Raw genomic sequence first — 19,391 nt, 5'->3', positions numbered from 1 at the left:
AAGTTTAAAAGGCATCCTTAATAATCAAATTCACTTAATTGTGCATTTAACTCTACAACATGAGATTAGTCTCTGTACTAATCATCTTATTTTGTAAATCCATTGTAAATCTTGGTCTTCTGTCAGATTGATTGTGGCAATCTGTGTGCAGTTATAGAATAACATTTTTTTGTATCTGATACATTAGTTCACGTCATTTTTTAATCGTCCCGTTTGATTCAATCATTTACTTAAAAACCTGAAACCCTTACCCATATCCAGTAGCACTCATGTCAAACTCAACAAACGATGGTGGAGTCGATACTTTCTGAGGGTGAAAGTTCCGAGGTGATGTCATTGAAACTAGACTGACGATACGGTGCAGTGCAAAGAAACATTGAGCCCTAGAAACATTGAGCAAACTAAAACCTGACCTGAATTTGCTTTTTTCAAAAAAAAAATCCTGGTTTAAATTAGGGTCAGTGTTACCTGAAAAAAAAAAAGAAAAGTAGATTCAATATTTAGTATAATGAAAATGTCCATGCTTGTATCATTAACTTTATCATTGACTATGCATGCATTTTCAATTTTTCTCCTGTGGCATTATTCAAAAACATGCTGAAATGGAATTAGATATATGTAAAAATCTAAGTCTAACTGGGAACTAAATTAACATGTGATATTTCACACCAATATCTTGGGATAATAAAACTATTTTTACTGAAACTGAAACTCAATTAAACAGGTAAAAATAAATATTACATGTGGCCTGCGATCTCTTGTTGACAGTTCCTTTAAATGAGATAAGAAACGGTCTTACCACGTGTAACCAGACTGGTAGCATGCAAGACCATCTGATATCTCACATAAGACACATCTTTCTGTTTGCTGGCTGCACACTTTCGGGGCATTCTAAGGTGAAGGAATTGTCTGTAACAGAAAAAATATTATTAAGACTTTAATGTCTTTTCACAGTTGGTGCTTTTACAAAAAAAAAAATGAAAATACTTTTATTCTTAAAAAATGTACTATTTTAAATATATTTTTAAATAATATAATTATGAATTACTATTAAAACTGATAATGCGCTCAATAAACTAAGAACCCACATTTACATATAATAACTTTTATTTAAATTTGTTTAATTTGTTTCTCTTAACCAGCTACAATACAAAATCTTCACGAAAAGTGTACTATGGGTGCACTTGTTGAAAAGCGTAAATAAAGATACAGACCTTAGTAATTTATGTTCAATAGCTTGTGAAGCCAGTTTCTCAAAGATCCTTAAAATGGACAGATGTAGAGGATGAGTAGTGTTATCCAGAATGGTGTGGCAGTGAGTTAGGAGGGTATGTAGAAGCCCAGACATGCACATGATCTGTCGATTTCTCTCGGACTTCACTAACGACTGAACATGATCAGTGACTGCAAACTGAAGCTCCATGGACAGCTGGAAATTTGAAAATGATATATACAGGTGTGTTGTGAGAGTTTTTCTTTTTTTAAAACATCTGGCACATTTGAGAATTACAAAAATTACAAAAGGCACTGTAATTCTGTAACTAATTTCCAGTGTTGTCGATATTGCCATCTTTCATTAAATGTAGTAAGAAATGGATGAAAATGTACCTGTGTGTTCTCTTGATTGTATATTTTTGGAAGCAGGGTCATCATCACACAGATAGCACCTGGATGTACTATCATGGGTTCACCAGTCAATCTACCCAAAACAAACAGTAAATTGTGTAACTAGCTTCAAATATATAGTAGTTTCTGAGTACATTCCCAAGTAATAAGTTAATATGTCATCTGTAGGGCGTCTCTTATTATAACATAAATCACTTTGCCCAGTTTGAGCAGCTCAGTTCGCTTTGCGGTCCTATCACCCCAACTGCATGAGATGACAATAAGAGACACACTATGCACAGAAGATTTCCAAGACAGCCATGATGTTCACAACAGAAAAGGAAGCATACCTGCTCTCAAATTCACTAGATATCGTGGATGTTCTGCAAGCAGCACTTCCAATTATTCTAATGGAACCCTGGTCCCCCTGAGAGAAAAGCCCTTCTTCTGTTTCTGGGTAGATGTTTTTCCCATCAGCCTGAGGCTCACAATTGTCAGGAGTTTGTTCCACATTTTCAGAATAGTCTATGTTAAGTGCACCTCTGGCCACTTGTTCAAGACAGGTCACAATTTGTACACAATGACGCAAAGGCAATGGTATTTGCTCTTTTGAGTTTTTAACAATATCTACATATTCAGCAAATGTCCTACAGTGAGTAAGGTCTATGTCAGACTTTAAAAGTTCCTCCTCATTGAAGCAACCAAGCAGCCCGATGGCTTCAGCCATTTTCTCATAATGGCCCGTGGTCTGAAAAAAGTGACTATTTACTGGATCCAGGTGAATAGCCACTGTGATGGTGTGGAGTGTTAATAGAATTAGATCCATTTTACTGTCGAGGTCCACTGTAGCCCATTCTCCAGCAGGCTGGTCACACAGAGCTCCCTCCATGTCCGCTATCACAGATAACAGTCCATTAAATCCCCCTGCTGTCCTGAAGGCAAAGCAGCCTTTTGGTGTTTCTAGCACTTTAAGAAGAGACTGCAAAACAGAGGGTACAACAAAATACACATATTATATGTTTTAATACTATAAATGTAAGGAGGAAATGTATTAACAAACCAGTATCAATTATAATGTAGCTATCTACAGATTAAATATAATGCAATACAGAAATACAGTATTCAACTATACATTAAAAAGAATATAATGAACACAATTTGATTATAAGCAACATTAGTTTACCCTTTTATTCTTCTATGTTTAAACCCTGCAGAGATTCACTTTGACATGCATTGGTATACGCTACACTACGCTCTAATAAATATTGGGACATTTAGTTTATTTTTAAACATTGGAAGGTGTTGAACAAAAAATCAAATTAGGAAGTTCTACTTCTAAATTATTAAAAGCAAGCACTTTCTGTTGTAAATTAAATAAATAACATGTCATTTTGGGCAATAAATTTGAGGTCACCGGAGAACTAAATTAGAGCTATTCAATTTAGCATGATAATGTATCAAATGGGTGATGTGTCACAAAGGGAAGCAAAAAGAAATCAGCACCAATAGAAGTAATCAGAATGGCTTTGACACATTTCAGTAAAGGTCGGAGCAAATCTCATTGCCACAGGCATTAACTTGGTTACAGTTTAATCGTCTTTGAGTTAGTATTCCTCAGGCTTGAATCTATAAAAACTGATGTCTACTGTAACTCAGTAACTTGGTTAGACTTAATTGAATTTATTTCACATTCCGTGATTTGATATTGCTCATAATTTTTGGTGTGTCACACTGGAAGACTGGCAGTATAATCAAATTGAAGCTGAGTTAACAGCTAAATATATATTAGCAAAATCAATCTGAATTTGTCTGTAATGCTATCAAATTCCCAAAGGTTAGGATAATAAATTCACTTGCTTATTATGTTTTAAATGTGTTACTATTTGTCAAAATTAGACACAAAAACTACATTTGTACATCAGTCCGGACCTTCCACATTGCAGTCTTTTCAAGGAACAGGCATATACTGCTTCTGCAAAGCTGAATCATGTTGCCTTTCTATCACTTAAAATGTTTGAATCTTAAAATATAAATACCTACAGTATTCCTGTAGTTTTCTTTTTTCATACAATGAAAAGATTGTTGTGCAATATTAAAAATTCAAAGTGGTAACATCGAATTATAAAATTTGGTAACTATAAAATCCTTCTAATATAAACAAATATGGTCAGCAGCACTAGATTCTGCCTGGAGGCATACAAAACAATTCACATAGCATGAGCAATATCTGTATTTAGGATAGCAAACGGTGTCAATAGAAAGCCATCTCCAGAAGCAGGGGAGTCACTGGCCCCTAGAGGGAAAAACACAGCTAGGGTAGTGGTGGGGAAGTGGAGGCTTGGAGGAGAAAAGACTCAACCTGGGGATAATTTAGGGAAGCCAATTTATTTTTTGACATTGGGAGAAATCATTGCTCTGACTCACGAAATATGCCAGGGCTACGATAAAAACGAGGAAGACTTGGTTCAATTGGCAAGGCTGTGTCATTTAATAAAATAAACAAATAATATATATATATATATATATATATATATATATATATATATATATATATATATATATATACCAATACTGTTTGATACAAATGCGCATCCTTTTTTTATATAACATCATGGCACAGACTCGTCTTCTCGTATACCTGGAGGAGGTCCTGTTTTAACAGCAGCTCCCCTTCAGTGGAAGAGCACAAGGCTCCGATCACTATGCTCATGTATTCCTCTGGATTTATAACTGACAGCTGTTCCAGAATACACAAAGTAGAAAGCCGGTACTGCTGGTCATCCAAAAAAATCTTGATGTATGGAACCATTCCACAGTCCCTTAAAAAAACTTGGAAAACAAAAACAAAGGTTAAATATACCTTCATTGATTAGAATTCGAAATGTGAAAACCTTGATAACTTTCAGATGAGTTTTAAGCTGTAGTGTAACATAATGTCAATGATATTGTATAACCTGATAATCCATTGAGCACATACCATTATCACTAAATCTGCAGCTATATCTAGTGCCTATCATGTTTCAAATGGGAGGAGCTGAGTGTCCCAACTCCTAATATTTCATTTTGAAAACAGAAATGGTAGAACATAGTATAGTTTGTATATGAAAGTGGTACACAGGGCAGGGAGAATAGGGTCACTGCAATATGTTTAAGAAAGTTTTGCCAAGAGGAAAACAGCAGAGAAACATCAAACTGATAACAGTATCAGATAAAAGATATATAAGAAAGCAATTTGATATGTTCTGTCCTTACCAGTATGCTTCACAGATCTCAACACCAAGGCAGCAACAACCTTCAGCACTGCAGTGGTTAGTTCCTTTTGGACATCTTGCTCATTTACCATTTTCTTGTTCCCTTTAGTATGTAAGAATTATACATGTTGAACCAATTTCTCAAACACACTATTTTTATTTTTAATTTTTTTATTATTAATATTTGAGTTATTTGTCCATTTTTTTTTTTTTTTTACTAGCCAGAGGATAGTATGTATAATTAGCCAGATCAAATTTCATTTGAATTGCTTTTTAACATTTGGGTTATGTTTCTGCCTTCACCTGGCTTAGTGCTTTTTTTGCTCATGCAAGTTAAAAGATAAAAGTGGGTGCAATGTTGGAAAGACCATACCTGTTATACCTGCTTTTCTCAAGATCTTCGCTTGTTTCCGGAGCTCATCAAGAAGCAGTTTCAACAACCCAGAGTCACTAAAGACATCATTGAACAGCACCATGTGCACGGTTAGGTTGTAAAAGCACTTCAAGGCTGCCACGGTAAACCTTGTGGAGAAGTTTTCCTTAATAAGATACTGAATTTTTTGAAGGGTTTCATGAGGAATGTAATCCAATTCAAAAACCACCATCTCCACAAGTTGAAAGAACTGGGTGTGGATTTGAAGAGGCTTCAAACAAATAGAGTCAGCAAGCTGTGAGAGAGACTGCAATGTCCACTCCAGCAGGAAGAAGTTGGCCCTTGTCCAAGTCCAGATCTGTTTAATGGTAGACAGAATTTGGGTGCAGATGTAGGCGCTTCCTGATTGTTGGAATGCTGACTGCAATATCCTAAAAGCTGGAAGGTTTTTCACAGTTGTACCTGATTGAGAGATGGGAAAATCCAAGCTAAATTCTCCAAACAAATTATTTATCTTGACATACTCACTATACAATATGTTATAGACAGATCCCAAAATCTCCACCTGCCCCATATAAGCATGGGGCAGGGACTAATCTGGATAAGAACATAACCCAATATAACTATTTGTAATGGGGATCAGCAAACAATACACAGAGGTTGGACAACAAATTATGAACTTAAGAATGGCTCTCATCCATCATCATTAATTTGTACAGCCTTGGAAGGGGAAATCCTGACTTCCAAGCACCTGCTATTGGCCCTTTAGCAGAGTCTGGAATTAATCATTCCATTTAAATAAAAGTGTTTGTGACATATGTCTCTTAATTTTTTGTCCAACCTCTGGATGCATAAGTATTTGAGCTTTGTATGCATTAAGTATGAGGAAGAAATCTATGGATGAAAAATTGATATGATGCATGCTTTCTATAGTGAATCCATGTCAATGTGCCAAGACCGAGGGGTTTGTACTTGTGTGTATGTGTGTGTGTATATATATATATATATATATGTATATATATATATATATATATATATATATTCTATACATAATGCTTAATTATATATATTACGCAAACACTGTGCACATGGATGCATTACATGTACATGATCATTCTTGACATATGTGAATGCAACAAATCAAATACAGGAGTCTGAAGAAATGTGTTGTAAGTGTGTTTTTTGTTGTTTTTTTTCCTAATGGCATGCATACTACAAAAGTATTTTCTTTAGAAGTCAGTTTACCTGACAGGATGAACCACTACTGTAGATCCTAGAAGCAAAATCTACATGTCAGGTATGTTTGGTAATAGAACACTTTCTATTTCAGCACAAAATTACTTGAAAATGAACTGTGAACAATAATTTACAGTACTAAGTTAGGTGTAGACTTCACACCAAATCACAGATTTGTGGATTATTGGAATATTCACCAAAAGCTCAAAATATTCATATATATATATATATATATATATATATATATATATATATATATATATATATATATATATATACTGAGCATCAAAAGAAATGTATCACTTATATTCGAGCATCAAAAGAAACTTATCACTTATATTTGGATAAAATTCACTAGATGTGATCAAAAAATGACAAACGCTGTTTTAGAGCAGGTGCAGTAACTTTTTATTGTGCTGATTAACAATTGACATCACGAAGATGCTGCAAAATGATCTGTCGATCTTAGGCAAGTGTTGTGACTCTTGGTCTCCCAGTTTGTGGCCTGTCATTGACAGAGTGTGTCTGGTTATACCGTCTCGCCAGGTATGAAATTGCTGGCTGTGAGCAACCAAGATGGTGAGCCACAGTACGCTGCCCTAGTCCAGCCTCCAACATGCCGATTGCATGAAGGCGCTGCTCTCTTGACAGACGTGGCGCATTGTTTTTTTCCGTGATTTTCTTTATTGCTTTTATTCAAGCTTGCAATTCAACAGCTGAAATCACTCCATATCCAGTGTCCAATCAACTGCCTCACTAATTAGGTGATTAAGAGCATATGCTTCAGTCATAGTCACTCAGCGTGTCATGGTCAAGGATGAATGATTCATTAAAAAGAAACCAAAAACATTAATATACCTTATTTTTTTCAAAAATAAATGTGTTACAATAGTGATAAGTTTCTTTTGATGCTCAGTATACTATTATTTCACCTTTTTTTTTTTTTTTTGGTTTGTTTGCTTATGTTTATTTATGGGAATTTCTTCACTGGAGGGAAGCATAAACACAAAACAGATAAACATGCAGGAATCTAGTCAAACCCTTACACAAAAACAAATACAATGAGAATCAGGGTTTGAGATTTGGTACTTTCATATCCGATGCCTCATCTTCTTCCAAACACAGTACACAGATACTTGATAAATGACTGCTTTCATGAGTACAGCTGGAAAATAAATGTAGTGCTTGCAAACCCTGTTATACTTCATCACTGTGGACATTAGTATCTACTGTAATGTAATGGAGCACCTCTATATTAAAGGTAAAGTAGTAGATAAAATGTTCTACATTAATGGTGAGGCAATACCAACGGTGTCTGAGAAGCCAGTGAAGAGTCTTGGGAGATGGTACGACGGGGATCTAAAGGACACAGTTTGTGTGGGAGAGGTTAGACAACAAGCAGTGGAAGGGTTGAATTGCATAGATAGCAGCACTTTACCAGACAAACTAAAACTCTGGTGCTTTCAGTTTGGTCTACTGCCGAGGCTGCTGTGGCCACTGACTGTGTACAAGGTTTCTTTGACAACTGTAGCGAAGCTGGAAGCTTTAATCAGTTCATACATCAGGAAATGGTTTGAAGTTCTACATTGCCTCAGCAGAGTGGGACTTTATGGTAAAGGAATACTGCAGCTACCAGTCTCCGCTCTAACCTCTAGTTTAAGTGCGCCAAGGTCAGACTGGAAATTATATCAGTAGAGTCACGCGACAAATGCGTAAGGGAGGCACACTTGTGTTGGAAACTGGAAGAAAGCTGTGGAAGATGCAAAGACTGCCTGTCGAATTGGTGATATCATGGGGCAAGTTCAGCATGGAAGAGGGGATCTTGGTCTCAGTTCAGCTCCTCCGACATGGCACAAGGCAGCCCCAGCTCAACAGAGGAAGCTGGTAGTCAACGAGGTGCAAAAGCAGGAGGAGAGTATTAAGGCACATTTTAACAGGATGTAAGGTTGCTCTTAGCCAAGGACGGTTTACTTGGCGCCATGACCAGGTGCTGCGATGTTTGGCCTTAGCATTGGAATACAAGTGTAATATGACCAATAAGTTGCCACCTGTTCCATCAAAACATTACACACAAAAGACAACGTTCCTCCACCCAGGAGAGCAACCACCAAGAAAAGGTGTTAAAACCAAGCCTCGCCCAGGACAAATGGAAGCTGCTAGAGACTTGAAAATGCTGGCAGATGTTGGTCAACGGCTTATTTTTCCACCTGAGATTGCCACCACTAACCTTCGACCAGATATTGTCTTGTGGTCTGGATCAGCATGCGCCTTGTTCACCTGGTAGAGTTAACAGTGCCATGGGAGGATGCTGTAGATGAGGCGTATGAGAGGAAGAAACTACAGTATGCTCAACTAGCTGCTGAAGCGGAACAGCGAGGATGGAGAGTCCGGGTTTACCCAGTGGAGGTGGGATGTCGAGGATTTGTGGCACACTCTACAACGCGGTTTCTCAAAGACGTCAGATTCAGTGGCCAAGCGTTACGTTGCTCAGTGAAGAACTTATCTGAAGCAGCAGAGAGGAGCAGCAACTGGCTGTGGTTGAGACGGAAAGATTCTGGTTGGGGATCTCAAGCACAATAGAAAGAAAGAAACGCTGATGTACGGGTAAGTAAGCTGGGCTGAGTTGAGTGGGGGACGGAGGGGGGTGATGCTGGGACGCCAGAATCACCGTCGAGCCCTCTTGAGGTGTCGTGGGCTACTCGACGAAACACAGAGGATAGAAGGTGCCCACTTGAAGACCCCAGAGATGTACCCTACTTAGCTCAATCCAGATGGTTGTCATGCTGATGCGCTGGGGAGACCGCACTGTGGTTGATCCCCGGAGCCAGCATCGCAGCCGTTGTGTGTGCTGATGCGCTAGGGAGGCAAAATAAGCTGATCCCTGGAGCCAGCATTACACTTCAGCAATCAACACCAGGCAGAAGGATAGCCACATCGTCATATGGACGGAAACACTAATGGATGGCGACACAGATGGATCACATTAATTTACTGTAAGGCTACATCTTAGTTGGTGCTTATCTTGGCGAGAGCCGAGTTCAAATCAGCATGAAGTTTTAACATCTACTCTCATGTAATGGAAATCATTAATCTCCTTTGATTTTGACATTAAAACAGTAATAGCAATATATGTGTTTGTAATACATCTGTAATACCTGTTGTGAGTTGTGGATCAAACTGGAATCCTGGGGGCTGAGGGTTCGAAACACAAATAGCAACTTTTAATTCAGCTTGTCCACAAACTGTAAGATGAGCTATAAAATTCAGCAGATCCTCAACAGGTTTTCCATTTTCTTCGTTCATCTCTGCGTCACTCCTGTACAAACAAAACGCCAAATAAAATAAAATGTACAATAGAAATAAATGGGTTTTTTTGTGGCCATCAGATCCCATCCACACTTTTCCCATTGAGATGGAGCGGTCACATCACTGCACGGTACACACAGCTGCTCGTATGTTGGAAGACCTTCGTTGGTTAAAGGTTCTGTGTAGACTTAGAAAGCAGGAACGTTTCCTTTCTCATGAGCCATTCAACATTCTATGTTGGAGAAGTATTCTGGGATTCACAAAAAACAAACAACTTATGACTATAAACTCTGGGCCAAAGGAAGGATTGACCATCTCAAACATAACTGATTAAGACATGAGGAGAACTTGCAAACAACTTGAGCTTGATTGAACCCAAAAATATGTTTTTGCCACAGCAGAAAAACGGCAATAGGGGATGACTGAGTAAAGACTAGACCACACAAAGAGATCCAGACTTAGAAACAGTCAATCACATGGGGAAAATGTAGAGAAACAGAGGCTGCTGTGAAAAAAGACAGCTGTCACGCTACAGTCTATTATTTTTCTGCTACTCTCTCATAGCGATAGGCTTAAAACATATCAGTAACGGGGGTGGGGAGGTTGGGGCAGCTGGTGGACAAAAGACAATGCCTGGGGGGGCACGTTCTATTGATTGACGACTACAGCTGGATGAGAGCCTTGGTAATCTGTGTGCTGGGATACATTCCAGCAGGGACCTGCAGTATTATGAAGGTCACAGAGGTTCACACTCATACTGCTAAAAGGGATTTCTTTTTCCTAAGACTTTTTGCTTTGCCCTCTATGTTTATAACTTTTTTTTCTGCATATCTCTCTATTAGACAGAATCTCAGTTTGTACACGTTGATTCATATTGACTATCAAAAAAACTGTGGCAAAAGAAATTTCCAAAGGAATCCCTGCTTTTTTACTTAAGAATATAAGCCAATATTTTGCTACAAACTGGGAGGTACTTGCCGACACAATATTGTTTGTAGTATTCTGTATCCCTCGTTATTTTCAAACTCTGCTAACAGCTCTGGAGACGTGGAATATGAGTCCTTTATAAAACTGAACACGCTGACAGCAACTTCAGCCAAGACACTGGGAGGTACTTGACCAACGATTTTTGCCAAGTTTTGAGTGCAGATCTTTATGCAGTTCATGGCTGTAAACATGAAAAGAAGCCTATTCATTATATGATACTTTTAAATGATTGCTTAATAACAAAAAGCACTGCACAATGCAGACAGAAAACAACACTTGAATCAAATAAACAACTTTGTTGTACTTCAATGTTACCATGCAGTGTGCATGCATATACTGAAAAACCAAATGAGTGGTTTCATATTGGGTTGCAGGCGCGTAAAAAAATGTATTCGTTTTTGTTAGTTTGCTTGTTTTACATTTGGTTGGTTTCTTTGTTTTTTACTGTAATGAATATATGTGGCATGAAATAATACATATCTTTGGTTTTTTTTTTATTCTATACATAATATACCCTAACCTATATTTCTGGTAATTGTGCTGCATTTCAATTAATAATATAACAGGAAGGTAATATGTATAGTATTTTAAGGGAAATGTACAAGTCTGGTTGTAAGTGTTACAAATACTACAGTATTTAAAAACATACAGCCACAGAACAAAGTCTTCTGCATTTCTGTGGCATTGCCTACTGCACCTAAGCTATGATTAATGAAAGTCATTTGACAGATCACACAATCAAAAGCATGCCAATGCATGTCATGTGAAAAAGGTATTCGTGTAACGTATTGTTTTGCCATTGCCATAGACTTCTGCGACACAGTTGTATCTTATGATTCTGTATCAGGTGGTTGCAATTAAGGCTAAAAAAAGTTCCTAGTACTGTATATACCACTGTTAATTGACCCTTTACCACCTGCCACAAACTGAGAAACCATTCAAAGAAGTCAGTTTTTATTGCAAACATTAATTAGAATGGATATGTGAGAAAAAAAAAATCTGTATCATTGATATGTCCAGAGGCTAAACAATGTACCAGTGAAATGGTACATGAAGTTAACTGAGAAAATCATACAATATAGCTATATACAAAGTATTAATTATAGTTGTACAGTCTAACATAAGTCACATGACCTCTATTTAGCACCCATATTAGGTCAGAGGAAAATCTCTACATGAAATGGTTTCCGAGATATGAACTTTGTAAAATAACTGGCACAAAAGGCTTTTTCTTGTATAATATCCATGATTTAACTTGACCATGAGAAAAGCTGAATATAGTTGTGTACCAAGTATGAAGCCAATATCTTAAAGGGTTAGGAAACTAAAAAATCACATGACCCCGATATGACAGTCATACACATGAAATAAAGGGACATATTCACCTTGTAATGACTTGACTGTATTTAAAGCCTGGACACTTGAAATAGCTCTTAGTACAAGAGATGCAGATCTTCTCCAGGAAGAGCAACACTGGTCCCAAATGGAGGTCATGGCTATTATAAGACACTGTAGTTCACGTGTCTGTACCATTTCCTCCACACAGTTCAGATCACTGCACAGCCTTAATAGTGTCTGAAAGAACAGAAAACAGAATTCCTTAGTTATTTATTCTTCAGAGCAAGAGGGGTATTTATGTATATCATTTGCTACAAAGATTCTCATAATCAGGCGTTTTGAAAAACCAAGATTGTATTGATTATGCTCTCGTGTATAGGGAGACATGCCATTTGTTTCAACAATCACATGATGGATGATCAGGAAATCAGACTGTAAATATGGCAGGAGTAGTATGGTATAAAGTAAATATACTGTTGTAGATCTTTAGAATGCAATCCTTAGTATCCTAGCATTCTGGTAAAATGATTCATCTTATTGGTGTTTACTAAATTTGATTACAGTGTATTAGTGTATATCTCCTACATGTAGGTGACATGATGCAAGAGGTTTGAAGGAAATGTACAGTAAAAAAAAAGGGTTTCGAAATTAACTGTACAAACCATATTTACATGCAATACTGTTTTAGCTGTCATTTCAATTAGAAACGTGCTCACATTTTATTTGGGTAGTGGCAGATCACTGTATCTACCTATTTGTGGATCTGTGCAGATATTTACTCATTTATTTTTGGTTTTGGTTTTACTAAGAGAGTGTACTCAGATATGCTAGATGTTTCAATTCTGCTCGATCACATTTTTCCATTTCTGTTTAAATGACAGGATCAATTGTTTTGAATAACAAGTTAAATGAAGGTCTTATTTATTCCTACAATTCTTACCTGAGTGAAGATTTCCTGGAATGAATGCTCTGGGTTGTCTTCAGTTGTTTCACTGTTTGATGGTAAAGCTACAAACAGATACAGGCACTTTAAAAGAATGGCTGGTATTCCACTTGTAATGATGATGCTTACTGTTTCCTAAGAAGAAGAAAAAAAAACAGGCATCTCTTTAGTAAACTGTTTTAAAAATGCATTATTCTGTGATTTTTTAAATAAAGCATTTATTGCAATAAATACAACAGGGGAATATTTTCAAAGTGCCACAAATACTGTTTGTTTCCATACACAAAACATATTATTAGAGAATGGAAATGCATTAAAATGCAGCAATTTTAATATAACAAAACACTGCAGTTACATATGAAAATATTATTAAATCAATGTAAGTATTTACCAGGAACAAATGGTGCTATGGTACGTTTTACAAAATACATATTTTTTTCTTTATTGCAATCTCAGAAAAGGCAATGTCAGTTGCTTGTGATTTGCTAGCCTTTTGTTGTCCTTACTCTCAGTGATTGGCCAGTGCAAACCTTTTAGCCCTACCACATTGAATTCAGCATCCCTAAAGGACGAATCCCTCCTTTTTCATTCTGAAAGATTCTGAGTGGTGTTGCTATAATATTAAGATTTTTTTCTTCACAAATCATGTTATATTGTCACCATTCAACTCGGTTTATTCAGTTCAATTTCTATAATTCAGTTAAGTTCTATAATGTTTAAGAGTTGTTTAAAGTTGTCCTATCCCTTCTCCAGCAATCTTAGGAAGACAGTCATGCTGAAAATCTGCCTGACCTGTTTCTGCTTTTACTTTGCACATCTACCATAATAAACAATATGGCTACTTTGGAAAGACAGTAGTGAAACAGTTCACGTTTAATTACAAAACAAAACAAAACAAAAAATGCTTGTGATGTCCGTACAAAATTAATGACGTGTACTTGTAATTTAATTATTTATGTTTTACAGAATAACCTGTGTTATTATAGCCACCTCACTGAAATGCAACCTTTTCTAACTACAGAATTGGATGCACCTTGAATCAGCAGTTACAAATGTTCAGTCCCTAATTCCCAGCTAATTCATTTATTTATTTTTCTGTTGGAGATGTGCAAACATGTAAACCATCAGCTCTTCTACTGGAATGATAAATATGCAGCTTAATCATACTGTATTACTCACTGAGTCAACACTGCATAATAACCAAACTGATTTTAATAAGAGCCATCCTTTGTTAGTGTTCACTTCTTCTTTCCACTGCATGAACTGTTCCACCGCAAAGCGAGCTTCCTCTGTAAAAAAAAAGAACAAGGCAAAACCATAGGCATGAGGTTACTGAAAATACTGTAAAGAAGGTTTCCCTCAGTCAAACTAGATCCTAAACAGTCAACATCTGTAGGGATGCTGGCTAAATTTCAACATTCCACTTTCAAACACCCATTATGATAAACACCACCTTTATCACAGCAGAAATACAGTGATCTATTGGCAATAGGATAAAAGAATATCTAAATCCAGATTGACCTTGAATGAAGAACGTTAGATACATTAACATGATGTTCTTTATAGAACATCAAAGTAAGAAATAACTCAATTATCAGAAAATGACAGTACCTCAACCATTCTGCCCCATCAACTACATTTTATATTTAGATATTGAGAAATTCAACTACTAGTGGTGTGGTATTATATGGCTGATATTTTATTTTCAAATGGATCAGCATTTTTGTACTTAAAAGTGGCCTAAAATCAAGTTGTTTTAATTTAAAGAAAAGCACGTCTGTACGTAATCACACTTTCTTTCATTTAGACAAGAGTGGCTAGAGGCCTGCGCTTTACAGAACTGAAAAGCCCTGTTTTTTATTTTAATATTGTTTTTCATACAACCGAAAATGAAAAGTTTTAAAACGATACTTTAACACCAAACAACCTACAACTACCTTCCTCTTTTATGGTGTAATAAAAAGATCCTTGTAAAGAAAATGACCTATGAAATTCTGAAATATAAGACGTCAAACCTTATCTGTTAGTTTGCTAATAATACTTCAAGAAAAGTTTTAAGAACACTCTCTCAGCCCGGGGATAGAGAGGATGATGGCACCAATCATTAATTTCTAGTTAAAACGACCGAATAAAGACTTTCTGTAAATTTTTTATACATCATGCTGTCTGTGTTTTTAAGCCGACTGTCCATTACTGGAAGTGGGAATCACATCACATGTTCTTGTGTCTCCCACCTAATTAAGCCACACATGGTTCATTATCTTCTGTGGAAATTATGAGTAAAGGATGACTTCCTGCCATTGAACCAATAGTTTCTATTTTTAGACACTGGTAACATCAATTTAATTATAAACCAGACAGTGTTTGTGTGCATGATTATATTATTTAGCTGCTGAAAGATACCTGCAGGCTTGTTTCTTAATTTCTCTCCAATACGTTTGACCATTATTTGAGCGATTTCACCAGCGAAGGTCTGAATGTTGGCCAGTTTTTCCTCTCCAGCAGTGCTCTCTGCAATCTTAAACAAAACAAACAAAGTTAAGCATTTGCAATCTCAATTTCACCACCCTTCTTATTGACTCACATCTCTGCTTAACCATGCTTATATTTACAAATACGTTGGTGCTTACCAAGTGCACGGTGGTCTGTAGCAACCTTGGTTTCTTGTACATCTCACATCTCAACATCACTACCTAAAAGTCCACTCCATATGTTGTCATTTGGATCATTTTTTTAATCCAAATGACAACATAACATGTTGAAATAGCAGAAGTATGTTTTTGATTGAAATGCAGCCAGCACGTTAAAGGATGAGCCAGCTACAGGGGCACACACTATTGTGAAGAGTGGCACACAACTCTCACGTCATTTGATCACATACACTAGAGGACTAGGTTTTTTTTCCAATTTTACTTACATTCTCCAATTTGTGGGCCAGTCATTATACAATATACTTCAGTTTGAACCCCGAAATATGTACATGATAAACCATTCATTTTACTTAGCACTCTTACTGTGACCTATCTGCCTGTACACTTAGTATAATTACAACAGTTCCTCTTTACTGAAAAAAATTGACCAGGCATTGTTCAGAAAAAAAAATCATGTTTCCTCATTGGTTATTACATTTACTTTGAGTCAGGTCATTGTGGTATTAGTACAATGTACAGGATACCTAACACTTACAGGATACAGGAAATGAAACATGAATATAATAAAGAATTATAATAAATGATACCTTAATAAAAAGCGGCAAAAGGTTAGTTATTGCCTCCTCCTGTTCATCCTGCTTGAGTTGCTGAATGCTTTGTTCAAACTGTGAAAGCTTCTCTCTCAGGACTGTCAATGCCTGTGTCAAATCCATCTCTTTAATGTTTTTCAATACTGGTAACATTAATCTTCCTGATTACTATCTTTCAGCTGATATTCTGTGGATGTTCCGGATGACTGAAGTTCTTTTTCTGATTCTTGTCTTGACTCCATGATTTGCAGAATAATGTTGCTTGCAAAAAAAAAAAAAAAAAAAAAGTTAATATTCAGAACACATTGAGTCAGATTTATTAGCATCCTGACACCAAGATGCAAGTTGTTTCATTGTTTGTTTAAGTAAAATCAAAACTGTTAATTTTACAAAATAAGTATTACAACTATTAAGGTTAATTTAAAGATTCAAAAGTGTAACTATGATTTTGTTTTATTGGTAATGTCACATTAGCTGTTTTATTTTTCTTTCACAAAAAAAATTGTAAATTGAGTTTTATGAAATTACCCTCACAAAGCAGAACTGTTGTGCTAGTATTTTCTCAAAAAAAAGCATCTGGCCATTCATTAGATTCTGGGATGTGCCTGTGCTTTAATTAAAGAAAATGGTTTAAACAGAAGAGAAAAATAATTACTGCTATTGCAATCTAGTTAAATAATGACGGAAAATAGAATGATCATTTATTCATTGATTTATTTTACAATTTTTTTCTTAAACATCCATGAGGTCATGAGTGGAGAAAGTAATATCTGATTAATAAACATAATTAAGCAGTTTGAAAAGGCTTTAAATGGAACATAAATAAGTTTTCAGCAATCATACATACAGATAGAATGTCACATTTATGGTCGATTTATGAGATTTTATGAGTTCCACATTAGTACAAAATGTGTTGGAATGTGCTGGCCCTGACATACCAAGCGAGTGGCGTCACGGCCTAATTCATCCTGGCAAGCTGAAGGGAAGTGACACAGTTTTTAAGTTTCTGTAAGTTTTTAATAGACACATACCCACAAGAATGAAATTGCTTTTGTAAATAAAATGCATTTATATTAATCATTTTCTCTACCACAAAGTGGCTCACTGGTTTGGCTTTCTAAACTACAGAACACCAAAATGCGTATTTATATTTCAGTAACCATAAAATAAACTATTTAAACTAATAAATAATTACTTAAAATGAATCTAAATGAAAAATAAGAGTATACTTACACAAGGTTTTAAATTTATCACACAATTCCAGACTGATTGACGACAGTATTAGCATCTTAACTGTCCAGCAGTAATTTTCTAGATACTGTACAGCTCAGTGATACCTGAGGAGATTATAAACTAAAATGCCAATGCTGCCTGCATCGGATTTTATTCTGCCTAATTATTTTCTTTGTTATGTTACAGGCAAGGGAAGATAATGCTCTCCCTGCGAGACTCTGGCTGTGCTCATATTAACATCGCAGAGGATTTTCAACACATCACAGCTTTGAAATATAGTCCACATCTATAATTACTATTGAAATTTCACACAGGCTCATCAAAAGAAAAATAGCTCCCTTGTGCAAAACTGTAATTCTGTGCTGATCTCTCTCTGTAATTACTGTGTCACCATTTGAAATGATGTAACCATATTTCGTTTTTAATAATGTATTTTCTACATACACTTCTCTTAAGCATGGCACAACTACTGCGTCACTTATTAAAGCAGTGAAATCAAAGGAAGATATTACAGTTGTTTTTTACATTATTGGCTACAGCTCAGTAGCTCATAAAGTACTTCAATAATATAAAATAGTTTTACCTTTCTAATTCATCTTTGCGGTCCTTGTGACTGTTTCCAACTGAAATACAAGTACAAGCTGTTTCTTAATCTGTCTTTTGAACTTAACCTGCATCTTAACTAAACTTTGATTAAGAAATAACTTACTGAATCACATGGCTTATTTCCTGCAAAAAAAAAAAAGCAGAAGTAAAGAATATAGTGGTGGTTATGCTTTTGTGTTTAAAGACATTCGTTTTTAATTTGGCAGGGTGCTAACCCAATAGCGCATAGGACAAGACTTTACATTTTTATATTTTACAAAGTATTTTTCTCTTCTATTTTAAATATGGATTAAAGAAAGTATACTTCTCTTGTAACTGGTTGGAATATTCTGTATATAAAAGATGTTTCTTTGGAGTGAGCATACGATGTAATAATTATATGTTATGATAATTTAATGCATCATACAGTATAACAAATACACCAATCAAACCAATATAAATATATACCCTCTTCATAATTCTATTAAACATTTTAAATAATGTTAACATTTTCTTGATCCATGTTTGAGTGTCAAATTGCAAAAGCTTTTTTTTTTTTTTAATAAACGTATTTTTTAAACTAGAGTGACATCTAGAGGAAATGAAAATAAAAACATTAGCTCAATCTATGCTTTTCAACACAGTAGCGTACTAGTTATTTGGGAAAGGGTCGAGTATATTTATAATGAAGGTAATCTTGCAATTATAATGGAGTACCAAATCATACCATAATAATAATACAGCTAGTGTATGTAACGGTGACATACTTTTTTTTCTTTTTCTTTTTTTTTTTTTACTTTATGTACATTTGTCAGTTTACTATATTTTTCTGGTAAAATTACTGACATTTACTTCAAAGGAATCCTGTCTATTGTGGTTACACTGCTGCATACGGTTATATTTTACAGAACCATTAAACAGTATGCATTATGTGTAAATAAACATCTAACAACATCCTGAGCGGAAACCACTAGTTTGCATACTACATGAAAGAACAATTTTATTTGGAGTAAGCTGTCAAGTACTTTAAAGTTGTTGACAATTGTATTGGTAAATGTGCAGTTTGAAATATCAATGGCACTACTTACATTCCATATTGTTCTGCCTGTACATTAAGGTACTGTCCGTTCTCTTTACAGGATAAAATCACGTAGTTGTACAGTAGGGATACAAATTCACCATTTGCTTGTACATTCATATATTAGGACGGGGGTTCCCAACCTTTTTGAACCAAGCTTGAATCTTGTAATGTCAGAAAGTGGTACGCTGTCAGATTTTGGTACAGGTGCAAAA

The 19,391-nt window shown here is 35.7% G+C and overlaps 1 protein-coding gene across 3 annotated transcripts in view; it reads right to left on the bottom strand.

Annotated features, from left to right (window-relative positions):
• Positions 1–18,366, bottom strand: part of LOC117415679 (WD repeat- and FYVE domain-containing protein 4-like) — a 68,674-nt gene extending 50,308 nt beyond the window's left edge. For 2 of the 3 annotated variants that reach the window (XR_004663622.2, XR_009329044.1), the window contains exons 1-16: positions 18,097–18,366; positions 16,278–16,541; positions 15,443–15,557; positions 14,219–14,328; positions 13,037–13,174; positions 12,144–12,333; positions 10,750–10,939; positions 9,621–9,781; positions 5,230–5,691; positions 4,858–4,959; positions 4,244–4,434; positions 1,956–2,584; positions 1,609–1,699; positions 1,215–1,429; positions 800–909; positions 252–468 (exon numbers count right to left, since the gene is read on the bottom strand). Coding sequence is in view for 1 of the 3 variants with exons in the window: in XM_034026318.3 (XP_033882209.3) it covers positions 252–468; positions 800–909; positions 1,215–1,429; positions 1,609–1,699; positions 1,956–2,584; positions 4,244–4,434; positions 4,858–4,959; positions 5,230–5,691; positions 9,621–9,781; positions 10,750–10,939; positions 12,144–12,333; positions 13,037–13,174; positions 14,219–14,328; positions 15,443–15,557; positions 16,278–16,433 (3,077 nt within the window). In the remaining 2 variants the exon portion in view is untranslated. The remainder of the gene's footprint in view (positions 1–251; positions 469–799; positions 910–1,214; positions 1,430–1,608; positions 1,700–1,955; positions 2,585–4,243; positions 4,435–4,857; positions 4,960–5,229; positions 5,692–9,620; positions 9,782–10,749; positions 10,940–12,143; positions 12,334–13,036; positions 13,175–14,218; positions 14,329–15,442; positions 15,558–16,277; positions 16,542–18,096) is intronic. The other variant, XM_034026318.3, reaches the window with a different exon arrangement.
• Between the last annotated feature and the right edge of the window lie 1,025 nt (positions 18,367–19,391).

This window comes from Acipenser ruthenus, chromosome 7 (assembly GCF_902713425.1).
Source record: "Acipenser ruthenus chromosome 7, fAciRut3.2 maternal haplotype, whole genome shotgun sequence".
NCBI lineage: Eukaryota > Metazoa > Chordata > Actinopteri > Acipenseriformes > Acipenseridae > Acipenser > Acipenser ruthenus.
The sequence above is the reverse complement of the archived record's forward strand: the minus strand, read 5'-3'. Positions and strand labels throughout refer to the sequence as shown.